The 23413-nt window shown below is 39.8% G+C and overlaps 3 protein-coding genes across 3 annotated transcripts; 2 read left to right on the plus strand and 1 right to left on the minus strand.

The window, feature by feature from the left end:
* Window positions 1-707: 707 nt before the first annotated feature.
* On the minus strand, window positions 708-6752 carry tspan36 (tetraspanin 36). The gene is made up of 7 exons (XM_040051118.1): window positions 6566-6752; window positions 3618-3809; window positions 3299-3373; window positions 3044-3142; window positions 2451-2600; window positions 2065-2148; window positions 708-1531 (listed from the first exon to the last, which is right to left on the minus strand). Exons 1-7 carry the CDS (start codon window positions 6617-6619, stop codon window positions 1457-1459), a joined length of 729 nt encoding a protein of 242 aa, XP_039907052.1. The 5' UTR covers window positions 6620-6752; the 3' UTR covers window positions 708-1456.
* Window positions 6753-9811: 3059 nt separating this feature from the next.
* Window positions 9812-10657, plus strand: LOC120745910 (protamine-like protein). Its single transcript, XM_040051119.1, has one exon. The coding sequence runs from the start codon at window positions 9893-9895 to the stop codon at window positions 10451-10453; it is 561 nt and encodes a 186-aa protein (XP_039907053.1). The 5' UTR covers window positions 9812-9892; the 3' UTR covers window positions 10454-10657.
* Window positions 10658-17677: 7020 nt separating this feature from the next.
* On the plus strand, window positions 17678-21105 carry LOC120745904 (macrophage-expressed gene 1 protein-like). Its single transcript, XM_040051113.1, has 2 exons — window positions 17678-18151; window positions 18966-21105. Exons 1-2 carry the CDS (start codon window positions 17702-17704, stop codon window positions 20640-20642), a joined length of 2127 nt encoding a protein of 708 aa, XP_039907047.1. The 5' UTR covers window positions 17678-17701; the 3' UTR covers window positions 20643-21105.
* The last annotated feature ends 2308 nt before the right edge of the window (window positions 21106-23413 follow it).

Genomic DNA, 23413 nt, shown 5'->3' on the forward strand with positions numbered 1-23413 from the left:
AGCTGATGGTTTAAACTTTAAACTCAGATAAAAGGTTCTCTAGCACCATATACAGGATTTTATATGTTATTGCAACTAAATACACAGGCATCCAACATGACTATGCATTATCAAATGTCACAGCTGCAAACTGAAAAACTGAAGGAACAAATAGGGAAACAAATAAGGATTGAAGTGTGAACAGCTTGAATGTGTCATTAATTTCAAAAACTTAGTACAGGGATCATTTGAGATTAAATGGTTGAAAATAGTTTTATCTACAGCTTCATCAGTGACTGCTATATCAGTTTCCTCTTGCACATTGATTGAATAATGATCTCCTGGACAGGAGTCTGTATTATTTATCTCTTTGAACGCCAACTTTGCTTATGCAATATGAATACTCCTATCTTCTGTATGTGCCACACTGGGGGGCCTCTTTATCAGCAGAGTCAGGAGGTAACAGATAAATGCTTTGGGTCACGTTTAATAGGATGCTCTCAACACTGTGCAGCAGCGAATAGTAAAGCTAGAAGGCACTAAAGTGGCCACAGGAGTAGACAACTGCTCCCTCTGCCCTCAGTTCAGAACAACAGCAACAGAAACAAGAAATGCGATGCTTGCCATTTCTATAAAAAAAAAAAAAAAAAAAAAAAAAAAAATCATTGAATGTTGCAAATAAGTTGACAAAAGGAAAAAAGAAAAAAAAAAGTGACACAACCACACGCTTGTGAGATATTCACCTTTTTTAATTTAGAAATATAATAAACACAATAAAAGTCAAAGTGGAACTACAACTCAATTTACCAGAGTTAACTGACCATAAAGTGTTGCATGTATTCATTCGTGCAGGTGGTTATAAACTCTGCTGTCCTAGATAAGGCATATAACTGCTGTCTTTTTGTTTACGATCACATACAGCTTAAAACAAGGACAGAGGTCATTCATTAAAGTACAGTGGAAATGCAAAGCGTAATTTCCTCTTAATGAGTATCTACAAGATGCAGCAGGGCAGGAAGGGCCCAGCAGGATTTACAAGCACATGAGTAAATGTTCATATTCGTTCTCTTTTGTTTGATCTTTTTTTCCCCTTTGATGTAATGGCAGCTATGACCATGGCCTGCGCTGGAAGCACAATCGAGCTGCGAACAACATTTATGATTATTTAAACTATTTTGAAAACGATACCAAAGAAATGAAGGAGAGAAAAAATTCCAAGCCATAGCTGGAAAACAAAAACAATAACTACGAATAAAGAGCTGCGTTCACATTAACCAAAAAGAGTCACCAAGATTTCTTTCGTGCAGGAATGTTCCGGTATGACCCCATTAAGGCCCAGACAATGATCGTCATGTAATTACTTAAATAGAACTAGAAGAGCACAACGAACAGATGCTTCTGTGCAATGTAGAGCAAGCACTCAGAAATCCCAGTGAAGCTAAATGAGAAGGTACAGTGGGAGGTTGCGGGAACTGTTTCAAGCGTAGAGGGGTTCGTAACCACTCCTTCGGCTTTTACAGGTTATCGCACACACGCTCACCATCCCGAAAAACTGGAAAAGGAAAAAATAAAAATCAGACACAATTAAAATACGTTTTCTGTTTAGGTTACATGAACCGACTAATAAGGGGGATGAAATTTTTTGTCTTACAAACCTATCACAAAGTTTGGCTTCCTGAGTGACCCCCCCCCCTTGAAACACATAATTCAATTTTATATATAAATATATAACACCCTACAATAATACAGACAAGCAAGCACTTGGTGACAGTGGGAAGTAAAAACTCCCTTTTAGCAGGAAGAACCCTCTGGCAAAACCAGGCTCAGTTAGGGGAAGCCATCTGCCATTAACAGTTGGGGGGAGGAGACAAAGGAAATACTGAAATAAATAGGATCATACACCAACTGCTTCCATTTCACTTACTTTTTTTTTCAACAATTCATCTTTTTTTCTTCACATAGCAGACCAAAATGATCACACAAGTAGTGCTAAGTTAACAAATCCATGCACTTCAGAGTTTGAAAGACGCAGGTAAATGACATATCCTCATTTACCTGCCGAACCGCATTTTAGCTTGATCTTACCTTGATGATGGCAAAAGCAACAACGACCAGCATGGCGTAGGTCAGAACGTCCTGTATGAACTTCTCCAGATTGGGCTCACAACCCTAAAAAACACGTACACAACCGCTGTGAGTACACATACAGTACATGCACATCAAAGGTATTTACTTGACTTTAGCTCCTTTTTCGTTGCCTCCCTGCTGGGAGATTTTACAGACTTAATAACTGTCATAATAACATTTTTTTTTTTAAATTAAAAAAAATAATAATCTGAGACTGAATGACAGAAGTATCCAAATTGCAGGTGAACACGCAGTCAGAGTAAACATCGTACAGTCCAGAGAAAGACAAAAACGTGTGACCCCAGGGACACGGAAAGAGCAAAGTTGGCTCAAGTGTGATTCACCTCAGTGTTAAACTGCTGCCATTCTTCCAGTTTGCCATTGCACTGTGGCGATGAGGAGTTTTTACAGCAGGACAAAGGCAGCGTTTTGTTTGTAGAAAAATAGGTGGTGTTGGTCCAGTCGGTGTAATTCTTGACACCGCAGCACTTTAACTGCAAAAAGTCAAAGAGAAAAGGGTCATGTGCAAACGGAAACTATGATAAAGACAGCGATAAAGGTACAGGTAAAGATAAAGGTACTACAAGAAGTTGAGCTAAGGGAAATATGGTACTGCGGCTGTGTTGCAGTGTTTCAAGTTTTGTACACACTGGATCGGTTTCTTCTTCTAATCCAGTTATCAGTTTCCCACAGTTACGTTTGACAGACACAGGAGAAGTAAAAGTGGTGCATGTAGGTCATGAAGCTGTAAAGTGCAACGACTTCCTATGAACTTCATTTTTAATTTTATTGTTGTCTTCTGAAGACAAAAATTGGAGGGCGAAGAGGAAGTGAAACCATGTAAGAGAGAGAATGCACACAACAGCAAAAGAGACAATGGAGAATGAAAGTAGAATCAAGAAAACAAATCTATTATCAAAGTGGAAAACACACTAACCAAAGTCTGCATGCTGTCCACTGCTTCGGTCTCAGAGTTCTTCTCCCCATTATACTTGGAAAGAGAGTCTCTTATGGGCCTCTCAAGCTGTCCATTGATCTGTTGAGAAACAAATCCCCCCCAAATGTAAGCAGTCATGTAAGTTAACCGTGAGCTACGACAAGAATATTTTCCCTACTGTTACTTAAAATAAATAACTAAACACAGATTAATATTCTAGGATTATTTAGAACACCTGAAGCGTCCGTGACTCACCTTGCTGCGGTAGATGAAGCTAAACACCAAAGCAGTCACTTCAGCTGCAAAGATCAACATGATGATCAGAAAGAACTAAAATGAATGGAAAAAAGAAATGAGATTTAAATTTTGGATCCTAAAACAGAGCGAAAGATCAACAGAAACAAACATAAATGTAACAGAAAGGATGGTAAGTAGCATCATAGCTGAGGTGATAAGGGTTTGCTCTTGGGCTTCTACCTTCAGATTTTACAGATGAGCATATAAGCATTAAGGAATTGGGAATATGATTAAGGCACAAATCACGTCTTGTCCTAATTCCCTCACACACACTTACAAAGCTGAGGCCACATTTGGACTCGCGGAGGGTTGAGCAGCATCCCACGATCCCAACAAAGAACATCACCGCACTGATTCCGATGATAATGGCTGCTGGGATTAGAGTTGACTTATTTTGAATCAGACTGTCAAAGCTGCCGAAGGATTTGATCACGTAGTGACCGACATAGGCCAGTCCTGCTCCTGCAGCCTGAAGGAAATGGGGACAGAACAAAAAAAGATTCCACTATAAATAAACACAGGTTACAATAGATGCTAAATCATCTGCACCTTCACAAGTCATTCTGACGATTTCATGAAGAAACTGACGTTCTAGACATGAAGTTGCTAGAAACCAGACTGCAACCTGTTTTTAAAAGCTTACACTGTTAAAATTCGAGTCAGTCACATGCTCCTTGCTTTGTCAACAACATTAAAACCAGACACACCGCATCATACTTCCTCCTCTACAACACTTCTGTTTCTGACATGTTACACTGGCCAAACCTATAACTGTTAAAATCAATTATTTGTTTTAGTTCTATTTTTTTGTATTGATTTTAAAACTCTGTGTTAAAACTGAGCACAAAGATGTTTGTTCTTATTTTTCTGTCCTACTGGCTCTCATGTGATTAACATACTCTGTGAGGGTCACTGATAGTCTGCCCCACTGAACTTTGATGCATATCTGGCGTTAAGTCACACTGCCATCACGACCTTTCTGCTAGTCATGCTTTAGTAGTGAGATCACCAGTCATATGACCGCAGGTATGAGGGCCAAGTTTGTGAATAGGGAGTTCACACCTAAAAACAAAGGGGAAAAAAAGAAGAATCACACTGATTCTTCACACTGAAATAATAATAAAAAAAAAAAAAAAAAATCTACTGTAGCAATGAAAAAAAAAAGACATTTAAAAAAAAAAGAGGCTTCATTAACTAATAAGCTAACATTTTTGTATCTAGTCTATAAAAGATTCTTTCTTTCTTCATACGTTGGTGATGTCAGTCAGAACACAGGAATAGAGGAGGTGTTAACCAGCAACATTTTCATTTCTGTAGCAGACGGAAAGTCTCAGACACAAAGTTTCCCAAGGTAAGTCATTCATGCAATTTTCAGTTTTACTTCCCCTCATAGTTAAGCAACTTATACATTGGTTGCTTGTGTCTAGCGCATCCTAACAATTCACTTTGTAGCTCAGCCCCATGACTCACTTTTCTTGATCACTTCACGGTCACGGGAACCCTGTGGGTTTGTTACGCTGTGCCCCCCCGCCCATCCAGTGCTCACCCCCTAATCCCTCCAGAATCTCAGATCCTGGGGCTCAGAAGCAGCACAAAGAGGCTTACACAACGTAAAACGCAACCTCTCTGGAATGTAACTAGCTCTCTGAGGCCACAAGGGGTTCTCTGAAGGTCCATCTTCAATCTGATTCCAGGAAAAGACAAGACTTACTGTAAATTTTGTGAACCAGGAACCATTTAACTTATCGTTTCCTTAAATCAGATACATGAACTTTATTGCTGTGAAGCAGCAGAAATCCTGTTTTATAAAAGCAAACTATGAACATGTTCACTAAATCTAACCATGAAATATCAGCAACTGTTTAAAACACGTGTGAGGATCTGTGTAATGTTTATCACTGTGGGTCATAGTTCAGTTCAATCTTTTGAATAATTTTCTTTAAACAGTCCCCCAGAATGAAACTGGCTGTTTATCATTTAAAAAATGTTCACTTTCCCACAGAAAGCTGAAACTCCTTAATTTATCAAATTGCTGGGTATATCATGAAGGTCAATAGTTAATTCAACCAGATACGTGATTTCTTCATCAACTCATGTCTAATCAGGGCTCTTGCTCTGATAAATCAGCAACAAAAAAAACAAAAACAAAAAAAAAACCAACAAAAAAAAACCGTCAAACTTGCACATTCAGCCTGAAGCTCAAACACAGGAATGCTGTTTGTTGGCTAAACAATCTCAGCAGGTTTGACTAACTCCACATCTGAGCTGTGCAACAAAGGGGGAAAAAAAATAGCAGAGGTGTTTTTAAAATATGGAGTCATTTGTTGTCTGTAATGCTCACATGCTGGGAGGGAGTGAACATTACTGAAATAAAGTGAAGGTCAGAGAAATACAATAACACCTTCATTTAATTCAAAGAGGCTCGGTAATCCAACCCAAGGCTGCTGGATGTAAGATGGTAAGTGTGGCATAGAAAGAGAAAGTATACAGGCTGGAACAGAAGATAGGAAAACTAGGAAGTGGAGAGGAGAGGAAAAAAGGATTTGAATACTCAAATTAAAGCACGTCCATGTTGTCTCTGGTAAATAATCACACACACAGGCTGTTTCTGTCTTACAGTTATCCAATTAGACACACACATTAGCCACGGAAGGGACAGACTGGGAAATTTACCCACTCCTTTCAAAAGCCTTGGTAAGGTCACTGAAGAGGACACAGGCGGGGAAGCTTGGGTTATTAAGTCAACATTAACGAGCAGCACACAACTGAAAGTACTCTGACACAAAGACAGATGACTGCACGAGGGAGTGAATGGCCGGAAAAATAAGAGCAGAGTCAGGCAGGTCAGTGAGCTCATGAAAATTTCCCAGGCCTTTTTATTTCAGAGCTACATACGTTAGAAGTCTATTAAAGGGTAGGTGGGGTGAAATGAGGAAGTGCTCTGTAATGCTGCGAATGTGCTAGAATAAAAAAAGGAGGGCGGGGGGCTGACTACTGGGATCTTTATCAAACCATAATACTGATTTGTTTACACCCCAAACAACACAATTCACACAGGAGGAGTAAAGAGAAAACAAATAGCAGCAGATTTTTTTTTTTTTTTGAGAAACACAAATAGAAAAGCCCCCACATATTTATTTTTTCCCTTTCCGCATCACAGACCGTCGTCAGTAGGAAATAAAATCTCCGCAGGTGGACGAATGACAGAATTACACAGCGACTCACCCAAAATATCAAGCTGATAAACAGGAGGATGATCTTGGCGACTCCGCAGTCCATGGCGTCTCAGTGGATGGTGGAGGAGAAAAAGAAAAAGACCGAATGTCCAGCTTTTTATGTACGCCGAGTTTCTCCAGCTGCCCGCCCGCTTTGGTCACAAGTTTCCGTTGTGTTCTGACTGTACCAACTGATCACCTGGTCACATGATGATGGGAGGAGAGCAAAGCTACACAGCAGATCCTGCAGCTCCCCCTCCCACTCCAACCCATGCATCACGTCATACATCAGTCTCACACGAGGAAGCCCGAGACTCTATCAAGCTGTTTGATATCACACGCGTTTTATTTTGGTTAAAGGATTTTAACATAATTTTGCGTAGAAAGGATTCTACTTTTAAATGCCTTTGGCATTTAAAAATGTATTTTTATTCATTTCCCCCTTTAATTCAACATGCAGTTCAGTTAAGTTCCATTATAAAGCCAAAGATCTTATAAATTTGTAGAAAATAAAATTACCTATTTGCAGTTTGTGACAGCCAGTAGAAAAATAAAAATAAAAACAAATACACAAAGGATGGAACTTCCAATGCTCGAGGCAAAGAAGAGTGCACATAAGCAGCATGCTTTTCATATCACTGCATGAGGAAGGTGTGTTTAAGCTTACTGTTTAAGCATACATTTTTTTGAAGGTTATGTCTCAAATTTGCATATTGGTTTTAATCCCACCGATGTGCTCCAGTAATGTAATTTAATGTTGGCATCAATGATACAGTCATTGGTTGTGAAATACAGCACAAGATTCATTGTCCTACATTGTCTAAGTATGTGAGATAATAGGGGGGGTCACATTTCTTTTTTTTATTGTTATTAATAACAGAAAAAATATGTATTTTAGTCGTGTGAAGCATGCTTAAGTAGTGACTCTTTTTGCAGTAACTCTGAGGACAATAGGCAGCTATTCTTTCGGATTGAGTCAAAAGGTTATGTGGATGGGAGTTATAGAAAGAGAAAACCACAACGCAGACAATTTGCAGCCACAAAAACAATTGTTTTATTCAGAGTAGTTCAGCAGAAGGCTTCGTTTGACCTTTATGCGCTCAGTTCTGTATCACTGCAAGAGATTAAAGCAACTGACACATTTAGATTAAAGCAACTGACACATTTAGATTAAAGCAATTGACACTCATTTAAATGAATGCGGGAGCGGCAGAAATATTCAGTTGCTCTTCCGACTGTGACATGGGTTATAACTCTTAAACCACGGCTGCACGCTATTCAGAGGAACACGTAGAAGCCTCGGAGTAGGTCTCTTTGCCTATAGAAGTAAAGGTTTTGTATTGATAATGAGGCCAAGATGACCAACAACTGCAAAATCAGTCAAGGCTTTGTTGTTAAAGAGGTGAAAGTCCAGCATCTGCCAGGGAGTTTCTCCCACTCTGGGTCCAAATTCCAAGAGTTTATTGCAGCCTTATCAGACGTGCTGCAGTATACCTGCATCATCTTGCTCTGCATACAAGCCCACGATTAAAAGCTTCCACACGCGAGAAATGGAAACAAAAACTACACATCTGAGGCTTTCAGTGGGCACTTCAAGCTGGTCTCCCGTGACAACACTCTCACCACCTACAGGTCTCCATCAGAACTGCACTCCAGCCAAACAAAACTCCAGTGTTTGTGAGGAGGCGCTATCAGCGCACTACAGAAGGCACGGAAACGTTTGCCAATCTTTTCCCTCGCGCGCACGCACACACAAGTACATATCTTATCTCACATTAATAATAAGAAAACAAACAAAAGTAGCGCGAGAAACCACGAAGAAGAGAAAAACACATCCCTCTTTCACTGGAGACGTTTTTGATGGATTGCACTAAAACTGTAATATTAAAACATTCCCAGAAGTATGTCTGATAATTGCATTCATTTTAAAACTGATATAAAAATAATATAAAATTAATATAAAACAAAGACTCCAATGTTGGACTACACGATTTAGTTTTTTCTCGTTTATTTTCCCGCTGTTTGGCTCCACCTGTGGCAGATTTTATTGCGTGTTTTTGTAAACAAATATCACAACCCCCCTGTCCCCCACGGGTATGTAACAATCCTGTGAAACCCAATAAAACCGATGGTTTATCATTAAAACAGCTAAGCCGTGTAAAGCGCGTCAGAGTGCCTGAAGTTTGTTTTGGTTTCACAGATGCGCAAGTAAAGGATGGTTTTTGTACATTCATGTGTGCTGTGCTGTTTTACCAAAACCAACACAGGCTGAGGAAAACTGACCCGAGGACATTTAAGTGCAGTGTAATGAAACATGATTCGTGTTTTTGCATTTATATGCGCAGAACTGTTATAATCTCATAAGTGAAGTTATTTTTGCACAATTTTTACGCAGCACTTCCTCATAAAAGTTAATTGATGCATAAATAAGAAATGATCTAAATTCAAATTAATTTAAATTTATATTTATGTACAAGCACCCCACTGGAGTCATTCCACAAAGTGTCTCGTTAAAAAGAAAGCCCGGGAAATTAATCAGAAATTCGTTTCTTGGGCTGCCCCTCCTCACAGGCTGATAACTACTCTGGCTTTGGTCCATCTCCACACAGGGAATACACAATGTATAGCCTTAATTTCACTTTCATGTTACATATATTCATATCAAACAAAATTTTCTGTTAATTATACTTTAACACATCATCCCCAACTCAAAGACCGCCCTTGCTTTGATTCCAAGTTGAATGTTTATCGTTAGAAGTCTCTCTGTGGTTACCTCGAAATAGAATCAAGGGAAGTGTGTTTCTTGAGTCTTCTTTAGGTGAAAATATTTCACAATAACAGTGGAAATAAAACTAAATTTTGGGCTCGGTGTACTGGACACGTCGCTATGTTAGAGCTTATTTAATTGTAAAACTTTTTTCTTACTTATTTGGGAAATATAACATAGTCAAAATGTTAAAAGCACGATTCCCACATTGCATTCTTCGTTTGTCAGCTTCTAATCGCTCAACAGGTGCTAATATATTTGAACGCATGCTGAATAAAAACACACAGACAGACAGTTCACATTTCCCTGATTGCTGTGAAGTGACTTTTATATAGTTGTATGACAATTAACGTTGGAATTTTAAAGAATTATCCAGTTGAAGAAAACACAAATTTGATCAAGTGTCAGAGGAGGAGAAGAGGCGCACTGTGGCAGTGGGACTGACTCTACACGGTTCTCATTGGGGTTTTATAAAGCCTCAACCAGCCAAGAGGGCAAGCAGAGATATCACTCTCTACTGATTCTGTCTGTGGCCCTCACTGACTTCATCTCGGTATCACAGCTGTTACAATGTCTTCTGCTGCGATTGCTTTGACTTCGCCAGCTCCGGCCAAATCTCCTAAAAAGAGAGCAAAGTCTCCGAGGAAGAAAACAGGCCTGACTGTGTCAGACTTGATACTGAAGGCTCTGTCCACATCCACACAGCGTGGCGGTGTGTCTCTGGTAGCCCTGAAGAAGGCTCTGAAGGCCGGTGGATATGATGTGGTGAAAAACAATGCCAGGATTCTCATCGCCGTGAAGCGCTTGGTGACCAAAAAGTCTCTGGTCCAGACCAAGGGCAGCGGGGCTTCGGGCTCTTTCAAGCTCAACAAAAAGCCCCCCACACCTAGGAAGAGGAAGGTGGTGAGAAAGAAGAAGCCAAAGGCGAAAAAGGTCAAGCGGGCCAGCGTCAAGAAAACAGCAGCAGCAGGAGCCACTCCTGCAGCCAAGAAGTCCCCCAAGAAAAGGAGAAAGTCAAAGAGCCCGAAGAAAGCCAAGAGACCCGCTGCGGCCAAGAAGCCCAAGAAGCCAAAGAGCCCAAAGAAGACCAAACGCAGAGTCTCCAAGACCAGGTCTGTTGCCAAGAAGTGAATGCTCTTCCACTGAACACTAAATGCCGGTCTTTGTGGACTCTATGCGGACTGAGCTGCATTCAAGTCAAGCTTTAAGTAGTTTTTTTTTTCTAAAGTAGAAAAAATGAACTCGCAGTTTGTACAAGCCTTTCTTTCCTGCTTCCTGTCATGATGTTCTAATGAACTGAATAGCACTTGCTTGAAATAAAATTATTTTCATTTACAGAGCGTACAGTGTGCTTTTATCTGAAAAAGAAATTCTCCAGCCTGATAAAATTTAATTGAAAAAACAAACAATATCGGGAAAAGAAAATAATCGATGTTTTCTGAACGGCGGTTAACTTTTTTTGGTGCGTGACGCCTTAACAGCTGATTTGCCTGACTCACGGCTAAGTTTGGGAGGAGTGCATATGACGCGCAATTACGCACAATTACGCACAGGGAGCTAGTTTCCCAGAGTTATATAGTTTTCAACTCTATGTAATCAGTTTCTTGGGAAGTGGTAGATTATCTTTTTTAGTCCCACAGTGTCAAACGATTTTATGGAAGATAGTAAGTAGTAAAACAAACAAACAAACAAACACAAAACTTTGGGCCATCCTTATCCATATGTCACAACGTCGGGTTATTATCTCAAAATTCCTACTTAGTAGTCAAGTTTTTTCTCAGAAGTTTGAGTTATTAAATTAAATTGTTGAGATACTTATGAAAAGTTTTCACTTTTCCTATTTTCTATAGTATTCCACATTGATTTAAAAAAAAAAGAATAGATAAAGAAACCGGTTAGATACTCATATAAATGTGAAAAAAGGAAAATCGACAGGAAGTGACACCCATAAGATTTCACCAATACTAAGAAGAGTGAGGCTTCATGGGCGTATCACAACATGGTTTCCGCTCATCTCCCAAAAGGGGCTTATTTTATCACACTCATTACCGCAGTTTATGACTGAATGTACACAGCAGAGGACAGCTGTTCCTCTGAGCTTAGCATGAGAACGTGATAGGGATGAAGGGGTGATATTGTTGTTAATTATTATATTCTGACTTCATGAGGTTTTAAACTAATGCGAAATAATCTACAAAACCATTCACACCAGGGGGTACCTCAAAAATAATTATTTAACTACTCAGAAATTACACCCAGTTTCACAAAGGTTTAAGTATAAATAGATTCCTGACTAAAAACCAAGCTCACAGCTTGACCAATTAAAGACACGTGATACAAGTAAGTTAAAATGACAAAACCATCAACAGTAGATTTCTATAAGGCCTCTCAAACTAAAGCCTACATTTAAAATCACACCTTGATTGCGTTTTGAAGGTGCTTTACAGAAGCAAAACAAAGAAAGACTGTAGGCATCCAAACAACAGTGACTCGCGCCACTGTGCGATTCATTAGCTGAGTGGTTTAGTGTTGCCACCTGCTGGCGGGATTAATTAACAACTGTTAACTGGAAATGTAGGCAACGTTTATCTGGGGTCAGATGCATAGACTGTGTGTGGTTTAATTTCACTGTAACATGCAGATTACTGACGAAAAATGTAACCAACTAACTATTTTACAGAACCCTATTGCACAAATACAAGCTGGCATCCCTCTCACTCAAAAATTTGTCATAAAACTGAGTGAGCTTTTTTTTTTTTAAATTAAAGAACAGATGAAAAATGTTAAAACTTTTTAAAATGGAGACAGTGCCCATGCTACTGTAATGTATTTCCTGTAACTCTGGAAGTTTTACTCCGTTTGTCTGTGGCAGAGCATGAGAGAGGAACTGAGAGAAAAGTGTGAACATACTGATTTATTCAGTGCCAAACATTAACCCAAAATAAACTGAAACAAATAACAATCAGTTGTTCTCCCTTTGCTGTTTTGAATCGATGCATTAATTGAAATTCTGCAGTTTATTCGTACAAATCGTTTTCTTTTTGTTTATTTTTTCCATTAAAATATGTAGTTTGCTAAAGATTAGAACTTTATTGTTGGGTTTAGGGAGTACCAGGAGATCATTGGCCATGTAAAGTGGTGCATTTGAGTTTATGAACAGTTCTCAGTTGTCTGCATTTCTTTATGAATATGACCTAAATCATCATCAGGTCTGCACTCAAATAGACCTGATGATGAATTGGATTCTACGGAACCGTATGTTTGAAAACAAAGCATGTCTATACATTTACTTCATGTTTTCTGTTTAATAATAACACTGACATTGTGCTAGTCTTAGCTTAGACTAAGAATAAATGTTAGTTCTCTTTTCTGCTGCATACTTCCTCACTTGTATTTGAACAGGTAATAGTTTTTTTGTTTGTAAATACTAATAAAAAAGAAAGTAGTGAGTTACTTTTGAAATGAATAAAATAGATTTGACAGAAGAAAGCAAAGGTCCCTCGTTTACTTGCAACTCTAAGTGGCTTCTCATGTTGTCCACATGGAACTTTCCTTTAAAACTGAACTTAGACAATTAAAAAACACAAATCACTGTGTTATCTGATAGTCCAATTGCACAACAGATTCAGCATCATGGCTGTTACCTAAACATTTAACCTAATAATCTCTAATGGTGGTTTTTCTGACACTGCCTTTTACTAAGGCTAGATTTTAATCTAGTCTGCTTGAAGTAATTTTTCTGTGACTGGAAATAGTCTCATTCTTCAGGTCCTTACAGTATACTGGTAGTCATGTGTACCTGTATGTAATTAAGTAGCGTGGCATGTCATAACCTGACGACATAGGATGAGGGATGAACACACAGCTAACGCAGAGGACGCGACAAAGGGCAGGGAAAAACACAGGGCTTAAATACATACTGGCGTAATAAAGGAATGCGAGACAGGAGGGAGACACAGCTGGGACAATGCAGGGACGATGAAAGACGGGGAAGCAACACTGAAACCAGAAACATGGGACAAGGATTACCAAAGTAAAACAGGAAACTGAGAATAACACCATGATGCAGACTCGGCACTAAAACATGGGAACATGAAGCACTATCAAGAACTATCAATGATAAACAAAGGAGCTTGCAAAGAAAAGCGTCTGGACTTCTTTAAGTTGCTTGAAGACGTTTCACCTCTCATCCGAGAAGCTTCTTCAGTTCTAAGGTCAAATGGTGGAGAGTCCCAGATATAAACCTAGTGGGAGTAACCCCCCACAGAGGGACAAAAGGACCCCCTGATGATCCTCTAGTCGCCTGAGCCAAGGTGTGAAACTGGGCGTGGGTCCCAATCAGCCAGAGTTTCGGGTGTGTTCATTGTGAAACCTGGCCCCACCTTATCATGCGAATTCCTGAGGTCAGATGGCCCAGGATGTGAGTGGGCGTTAAGGCGTCTGGGAAGGGATCTCAAAACTGGATTATAGATGGCAGAGAGTTGGTGTTGTAAACCCCCGCCTCTGTTCAAAGATGGTCGCTCACAGTGGACATAGATGGCTTCTTTCACTCCTCTTTCAAACCATCTGTCCTCTCTGTCCAAAATGTGAACATTGGCATCCTCGAAAGAGTGTCCTTTATCCTTAAGATGCAGATGGACTGCTGAGTCTTGTCCTGTGGAGGTGGCTCTTCTGTGTTGTGCCATGCGCTTGTGAAGTGGCTGTTTGGTCTCTCCAATGTAGAGGTCTGAGCATTCCTCGCTGCACTGTACAGCATACACCACATTGTTAAGTTTGTGTCTTGGCGTTTTGTCTTTCGGGTGAACCAGTTTCTGTCTGAGCGTGTTGCTGGGTCTGAAATACACTGGGATGTCATGCTTGGAGAAAACTCTCCTGAGTTTCTCTGATACACCGGCTACATAGGGGATGACAATGTTGTTGCGTCTGTCCTTCTTATCCTCCCTCGCTGGTGTCTGGTCTTCTTTTCTCTGCCTCTTTGCTGACTTTAAGAATGCCCATTTAGGATAGCCGCACGTTTTGAGTGCTTCCTTTACATGTGTGTGTTCCTTCTTTTTTCCTTCAGGCTTAGAGGGAACATGTTCTGCCCGGTGGTGTAGGGTCCTAATTACTCCAAGTTTGTGTTCCAAAGGGTGATGGGAGTCAAACAGGAGGTACTGGTCCGTGTGTGTGGGCTTCCGATAAACTTCGATGTTGAGTTTGCCGTTCTCTTCAATGTGCACAGCGCAGTCCAGGAACGGCAAACAGTTGTCCTTTGTGTCTTCCCTGGTGAACTTGATGTTTTTATCCACAGCGTTAATGTGCGCAGTGAAGGATTCCACTTCTTGTGTCTTGATTTTGACCCAGGTGTCGTCCACATATCTGTACCAGTGGCTGGGTACTCTTCCTTTGAAAGAGCCAAGAGCCTTCCTTTCCACTTCCTCCATGTAAAGGTTGGCTACAATAGGTGACACGGGGGAGCCCATGGCACAGCCATGTTTTTGTCTGTAAAAGCCTTCGTTGTACTTGAAATATGTAGTGGTGAGGCAGAGGTCTAACAGTGTGCAGATCTGATCGGGTGTGAAGTTGGTCCTGTCCTCCAAGGAGCTGTCTTCTTGTAGTCGTTTTCTGACAGTCTCCACGGCCTCCGTGGTGGGTATGCAAGTGAAAAGAGAGACTACATCAAACCTGGATGACTGAGAACCTTCACCGACATATCAATGATAAACCCAATAATAATAAACTCAAGGCACTGAATAGCTTTTTCACGCATTTTATAAACAACAAATAAATAACATTTTATTTACATAGCACCTTTCTAGACAGAATCATGAAATGCTGCAAAAAGATAAGTCATGAAAGGTAAAACAGACAATATAAAACAGGCAAAAATTAACCAAAAGCTAGGTTTTGATAGGCTGTCATTCAGAAGCTGGAGCTTGGATAAATCTTGGGGCTTAAAACTGAATGTCATCAGCATAACAGTGATAAGAGATGTCCTTGAAGGAGCCCATTATATGCTGGAGGGGGAGAAGATATATTAAAAACAATAAAGGCCCCAAGACCGAACCTTGAGGGACACCATAAGTAAGGGAGGTAGAGGATGACCTGAAAGCAGAAACCCCATAGAAAAACACCGGTGATGTAAATATGAGGAGAACCACTCTAAGGCAGTTCCACATACACCAACCCAAAGTTTTGGCCTTTCAAGCAGGATATGGTGGTCAACTGTGTCAAACGCCAATGTGAGGTCCAACATAAGCAGAACAGAGCATTTTCCTGCATCATTACTCATCAAAATGTTGCTAGAGACCCTAAGAAGGGCTGTTTGCGTGGAGTGAACTCTACGAAAGCCGGACTGAAACGTATCAAGAAAAGCTATCTTTGTCCAGAGCCTCTATAAGTTGCTTAGCCACAGCCTCTTCTAGAAGCTTAGAAATTACCGGTAATAGTAATTTAGAGATTGGCCTGTAACTGCTCCAAAGAGAAGGGTCTGGCTGGGATTTTTTTAAAAGTGGGAGAATAGCAGCATTTTTAAAATAAACCAGAACTATACCAGATGCCAGTGAAAAGTTGATTAAAGTGAGCACACATGGACCAACAGACTGGAAGACATTTTTGAATAATGATACAGGTACAACAACAACAAGAGGATGCTTTCACTGAATTCACTAGTTTTACCAGCGCAGGTAGTAAAACAGGAGCGAAAGTATCCAAGATGACGGTCCGAGATGGGGTAGAGACAGACAAAACAGGTACTGATTGTAAAAAAAAATCATTCTTACATTATTAATTTTTGCAAGCAGAAAAGACAGAAAATTTTCACAATCTTCATTAGAGGAAATAGGGGCTGCAGGTAGAGCAGGAGTAACAATGGTGACTAATGGTTGAATAACACCTTATGATTACCTCTGCTCTTTGTAACCATTTGTTAGAAATAGGCAGCCCTCGCATCTCTGATAGCATTATTAAAAGAAGCTAAAAGAAATTCAGTTCACAACATGTACCTGTGCACGGTACAAGCCTGTTGCAAAAACACATCATATGTTCACATTTCTTTAGTTGACTCTAAGTAGATTTTTATGTCAAAGACAACACTTTGGAGATATAAAATAGTATTTGTGCACAAACAAAATGATTTTGCATAAGCAAAGCCGGGCATGTGGTGCAATTTAAAATAAAATAAAATAAAAGAGGGAAATGCACAATCACAGGACAAAAGAAGAAGTTGCAGGCCTAAAAAAAACATCAACAGCAGATGAACTGTATCTAAAAGTCCTGTCCTTTAGAAACAGGAAAGACTCTAAAAGACCTCGCACAGGACCTGAAAACTGTATCTGGGCCTTGAGTCAAAAGTTAAAATGATCTCATCAAAAGGGCAGCTGTCAAGCCATTCTTAAGGAAGGGAAACAGGAAAAAAAAAAGCCAGATGTATGCCAAATTACACAAGAACTGGAGTGAAAATCAGGGACAACAGGTTTTATGAAGTGATGAACCCAAACTTGACCTTTTTTAGTTGATATTGCATGTGTGGAGAAGGTAAGGAAAGAGGTAGAACAGTGGGGTGTTGCATTTCAGACAGTGGTGTTGGGGATCTTGTCAAAACTGAGGTCACAATTAAGGCTTTTTCCATACAGCAGACAGGAAACAAGAGCTGAATGTGTGGAGAGTGTGTGTGCCCCCCCCCCCCGCCCCTTTTTTTCACATAACCAAAAGAAGTGACACATCAAAAATAAACTATTGGAAATGAGGTAGACATCACCATGCATGTAAGAGGAAACATGCAGAAGGCTTATTATCAACTTCTGGGTAGAAACTGAGAAATTTTCAGGAAAACCCCAATGACGTGTACTCATGTGACTTACTTGCAAATACGTGTGAAAACAGACACAACATGTTTTCAGGTCCACTTTCAGTTCCTTTTAATATGAGGAAGACTTAACCAGTCTACCCGTTTCTGCTGCAGAGGTTTTTGATTTTACTTCTCTTACTTAAATATTATTTTCTTTTGCCAGATTATTGTGCATTTTTGCAAGTTTAATAAATATTTTTTTCCTCCTAGGAGCTCTCATTTACCCAACTAACTGCACTTTCCTATGAATTCATTCAATTTTGAATTCATTTCAGCACACTTTGGCACTGACTGATGAAATAACAGCTTTAAATGACCTGAAATATTAGATAAATCACTGCAAGTTTATGTGCAGTAGGTAAATAAAAGGTGTGGTGCCTTTACTGTGGCTACATTTTACTGATAAGACATTTTTCTGTGAGGGAATAAGCTAATAAGCTAAAGTTGTGGAAAAATATGTTCCTCTTTGTCATATGATAAACTGCCCAAAAGTAGGAGGGGCTTAGGGTTTATAGTCAGTGGTGTCAGCACTCACTTTTGACACAGTCATCATGAAAACTGCAGTGGCCCTCCTGGCTCTTTTTTTTGTTGATGTTTGCTTTTCATTACCTGTGAGCCGTCCAACAAACTGGCTCAGACAATGCCGTGCTTCTACCAACCTCTCCATCACAGCGCTGGAGGTGCTCCCAGGTGGAGGATGGGACAATCTGCGAAACATGGACATGGGTCGAGTCATGAACCTCAGCTACTCCCAGTGCCAGACCACTGAGGACGGGCTCTACCTCATTCCAGATGAAGTGTTTGTCATCCCTCAAAAACAGACAGGTGTGGAGACCAGCTCAGAGATCATCAGGTCCTGGCTTGAGCAGAAAAGCTCGACATCTCACTCCATTAATGCAGACATATCCTTCCTCCCAGTTCTCAATGGTAAATTTTCTGTTGAGAACACTAGAATGAAAACCCATCAGGTCAGAGACTCATCAACCACAGCCAGAGTGCAGGTAAGTTTTCAGATGTTTTGAATAAATAACAATAAAGGTAAAGGAAAATGCACAGTACTGATGTTGAGACATTTTTTTATATTAAGCAATTTACCATTTATTAATCATACAGTATTTGTACAGTATGCTAAGACATTATATTTAGAATAGAATAGAATAGAATAAACCTTTATTATCCCACGAATGAGAAATTTGGGTGCTATACAACTCTTATAGCAAGAGGAATATAGACACAAAGTAGTCCTATATACATAAGCCACTGAGATATGCATAAAAGTGTACAGAGACATGTATAAAATCTACAGAGACATGTACAAAAGTGTGTGTGTGTGTGTGTGTGTGTGTTGGAGGGGGGGAGGGGGTTATGAATACCATGAATATGTACAAACAAGATGCAAATGACTAACAGCAATTAAAAACAAGTGATATGTCAATTAAACCGGTAATGAGTAAGATAACCATGTTAAACTGTGTTATAGATTCTGACAGCTGCTACCAGTTTGTTATGTTTCCCCATGTCCCTCTCTGCCATTCCACCACGTCAGCAGACCACAGCATAAAAAATAGCAGACGCCAGCACAGTGTTGTAGAACATCCTTAGAAATTTAGCTTTAGTATTTTATTCCTTTATGATCCTATATAATGCACTTTTAAAATCACTGTAAAAATATTAGAGTTAGCCAAAAAAAAAGCTTTTTTAACTGTAGTCTCAGCACATATATTAAAAGTAATTTTAATTACAGAAAATAAAGAAGAGATTGAGATACACAGTGATGTACAACAATAATTAATCTTATAATCCTCTCTTTCAAAGGTTCGTAACTTCCTCTACACAGTTAAGACTTATCCAGACTTCACTCTGGACACACGATTTGTTCAGCAAGTCAGAGACATCGCTGATGCGATTGAAAACAACCAGACGAGAAGTGCAGACTATCTCTCGGAGAAGATGGTGCTGGACTATGGGACTCATGTCATCACTAGTGTGGATGCTGGGGCGGCTTTGGTGCAGGAGGACTATCTCCGTTCCTCTTATGTGTCAGACAGCCAGTCACAAAGCTCCTCTGTTAAAGCACAGGCTGGATTAAACTTCTTTGATAAGCTGAAGTTTGACATTAGCAGTCAAAGTGCCCAACAGAGCTCATCACTTCAAACATATCAGTCCAACATTACATACTCTCTCATTCAAAGCAATGGAGGCACAACCTTTTATCCTGGTATCACTCTGCAGAAGTGGCAGGAAAGTACCAGAAACAACCTCGTTGCCATCGATCGCTCAGGATTTCCTCTGCACTATTTCATAAACACCAACACTCTCACTGATCTGCCACACCCTACGATTGGAAAAGTTGCTCTTAAAGTCAGTCAGGCTGTAGAGCGCTACTACAAGATCAATACTCGCCCCGGATGCGTTGATGTCAACTCCAAGAACTTCAACTTCCAGGCTAACATGGATGATAATTCCTGTGAGGGTCCAGCTACAAACCTCAGTTTTGGTGGTGTCTACCAAGAGTGTGTTAAAATCAGTTATGATGCAGATCCCCTTTGTGATGCCCTGGCCCAGAAAAACCCAGATACAGGTGACTTCTCCTGTCGTCCACCTTACTCACCAACTTTACTCAGATCAGAGGTGAGACTTCAGAGTTACTCTAAGTATGAATGTCATAGGGAAAGTCATTCCTGTTGGGGTTTTTTCACTTGTCACAAAACGCGTTGTCAAGACAACAACTATGTTCGTTCTGCTCGCATCAACACCTACTGGTGCTCTATAAATGGACAGGCTCCAGAAAACTCAGGGTATCTGTTTGGAGGCATATACAGCCCCTCGCTCCTGAACCCCCTCACGAAAAGCAAAAGCTGTCCCCCAAATTTCATTCCAGTAAATTTTTTCTCAGATGGTGAGGTGATCTGTGTGAGTAATGACTATGAGGCAGGTACCAGATTCTCAGTACCATTCGGAGGTCTCTTCAGCTGTCAGTCAACCAACCCACTGGCAAACAATCAACGCAGGTGCCCTCCCAAGTTCAGTCAGCACCTTGCTGCAATCAGTGATGGCTGTGAAATCCTCTACTGTGTTCAGTCTGGACTGTTCACAGGTGGAGAGCTCAAACCAATTCGTCTGCCTCCATTCACAAAACGTCCACTTATCAGCATGCAAGCCACCAACACAGTGATGGTGATGACTGAAGGAGAAAACAGCTGGGTGAGAGTGGGTCAGACCAAGACGTGGAAACTTGCCAAACCAGAAGAAATCGAGGAAATTGTTCGTGGCCTTAATCCTGAAGTCAATCAAATGTCTAATGGAGAAAAGGCAGGTGTAGCTTTTGGGGTGATGGGTATAATGCTGATTGTGGTCATAGTGACAGTGGTCCTATTCAAGAGGAGGAGGAGGAGGATGTCAGGGTTCAGATCTAGAGGTTATGAGGAAATACGTGTTGAAGTAGAGAGGGATTCACAACAAGATGAGGCTCCTGAGCAGAACACAGCTTAGAAGTTTGATCACTCACATAGAGAAATGAAACCGGTGTGGCAGGTTTAGCTTTGAACTTCTCTTTTGATTGTCTCCACATTCATGCTTCTTACAGCACTGGAAAATATTTACATTTAAGAGCTTCTATTTTGAATCAGTCTTTGCATTACTTTCGTTTATTATGCTCCACATTTTGTACTTTAACCTGTAGACTATTAACATATATGCAGGGAAAAATGACTTTGTAGCAGTCTGCCTCTGAAATCACCAGATGGAGCCATCAAAAAGGGAAAGCAGGGGTGATTTTTATACTAAGGCCCAAGATGCATAAGATCATGCTGTAAAATTTTTTTTGTAAATATCTAAGCACTGTATGCATGACTTTGTTTGCAAATACCTTCAAGAAAAACATGTATAATAGATAATCTGAGAAGGGTTTTCATTTTTTCCACAATATATTCTAATAAACAATCAAAGAAAAAGAGTTTTCTGTTTTGTGTAGTTTCTTGCACACCTTTTCTGTTATGTATCTTAAGCTGATTAAAATGAAAACTGTTTTTATTGTGCACATTACTAATATTATGCATTGTATGCTTCTAGCCCTGTAGAGGCCCAGAATGAAAGCGGCTATGAAAGTTTGTATTTCTTTTACATGACACCCTTTATGGCAGAGTTTTTAAAAACACTTACACTTACAATAAAATACAATCTGCGCCGAATTCAAGACTTTCTCTGTAAGTCGATAGCGGCACAGAGAAGATTGTGCTATGGAGATCACATCATCATCAGTCTTGATGCAGGATGTGTTTGATGCAGGAGGAAGTGGCTATCTTTGGTTTGCACTGTTCCTATCTTGATCTTAACTTCTACTTCCAAACTCTACATGTGTGAGGCTGACAAGAGACTGTCTTATGCATCTTTGCCAACAATGATTTATCAACCATGCAGTCTTAATTTTAGAGTACTGTATATGTGGACAGATAGCTTTGTGACACACCGTCTTTGAAAGTACTAAGTGGTGCTTTTAAAACAGAAATCAGATGAGACTTTCCAACTACAGATTGAACCAACACTGCCATCTTCAGGCCTAGCTAAATGCAGAATGCCATGTTTGTTATAAACAATTGTTATAAATAATTTTGCACAAATATTAAGAAGTTGCATGAGACTTTGTTTAAAACTACTTTAAATAAAACACACATAACCAGAGGTGAGAAGTAACAAATTACAAATAATTACTGTACTTAAGCAGAATGATCAGGTATCTGTAGTTTACTTGTTTACTTTATTTTTCTGACATTTGTTTTTAACTTTTACTCTCATTTTTAAACAAATATCTGTACTTTCTAGAGCTGGTATTTTTCACTTTTACTTGAGTAAAGAAGTTGAATCAGTACTTCAACTTTTACTGGAGTATTTTCAAACGTAAGTATATTTACTTCTACTTACTTTACTTAGATTTTTTTCCACTAATGTAGCACCAATACTGTCCTCTTGTGGTCAACACGCGTAATAGAATTTTCTATATGAAAGTTGCTCTCTTTTTAGGTGAGGAAGCAATTTGTGCTATGCGAGTGGTCGTTTTACTCTCTCTTTTGAATGTTTTTCAGAACACAAGACTGAAGACTCACCTCTTTCTTTTAGCTCTTTTATGGCAGGCTTTTTAGTTAACACGGAGTGAAGTATGGCTGTGTGGCATATCTGTGGATATATGCGGGCCAGCTGTTTCAGTTCTCTGAGTGATTGACATATAAAATAATTGAAGCATCTGACTTCAAATGATCTAGAAAAACTGATAAATTGTATTTTGAATCCTAATCTATGGGTAACATGATATGTTACCTTATGAGTAATAAGAATGTGTTTGTTTTATACACACAGTAGATCAATGAACACCTGTTGTGGAACAAAGATGCAAAACACAACACATACTGGTTATTCATAGCATTCACACTCCAGCTGCCAATGAAGGGGATTAATTTAACTTTCCAGCAGGTGGTGCATGTGTGCTGTAACACTTAGTGGGGACCTGGAACCTAAAAAAAAGTCTTAGAAAGTCTAAGTAAACCCAACAAACTGTGTCTGTCGACTCCCTTGTCTCACCCACAAAAAGTGAGCTAAAAATGTCAGACTTGATGTTCAATCATTTTTGACCAGGGTGTGACATGTCCTTTAGTGCATGAAGGCTGGATGTCTTGGGGAGCATGGCAGCACAGGGATTAGCACTACTGCCTCACAGCAAGAAGGTCCTAATTTCTAGTCCACCATCTGGCCAGGGCCTTTCTGTATAGAGTTTCATGTTCTCACTGTGTACTCTGGCTTCCTCCCACAGTCCAAAGTGGGGATAGAATAGAGTTGATTTTAAATTGCCCATGCCTGTGAGTGTGCATGCAAATGGTTTCCTGTTTTTCTGTCTTAGCCCTGCGACAGATTGAGTCCAGTGTATCCCACCTCTTCCCCTAGCTGGGATAAGCTCCCAGTCCCCTGTGAATTGGATAAGGGAAAGAAAATGGCTTTGTGCGGATCATCTTATTTTTTCCTTCATATCACTTACAAATTCGTGAATGATCAAGTCATACCATAGATGGAAAGTATGGTGTTTGTGTGTGTGTATGTACAGTACTGTGAAAATGTATTTGCCCCCTTCCCGATTTCTTATTTACATATTTACATGTTTCAGATCAAAAAAATGTAATATTAGACAAAGATAACTCGAGCAAATACAAAATACAGAGTTTTTTTTTAAATGAACTCCCTTAAGTAAATGAGATTTTTGATACCAGAAATATATA

The sequence above is a fragment of the Simochromis diagramma genome, unplaced genomic scaffold (genome assembly GCF_900408965.1).
Source record: "Simochromis diagramma unplaced genomic scaffold, fSimDia1.1 OVJJ01000131.1, whole genome shotgun sequence".
NCBI lineage: Eukaryota > Metazoa > Chordata > Actinopteri > Cichliformes > Cichlidae > Simochromis > Simochromis diagramma.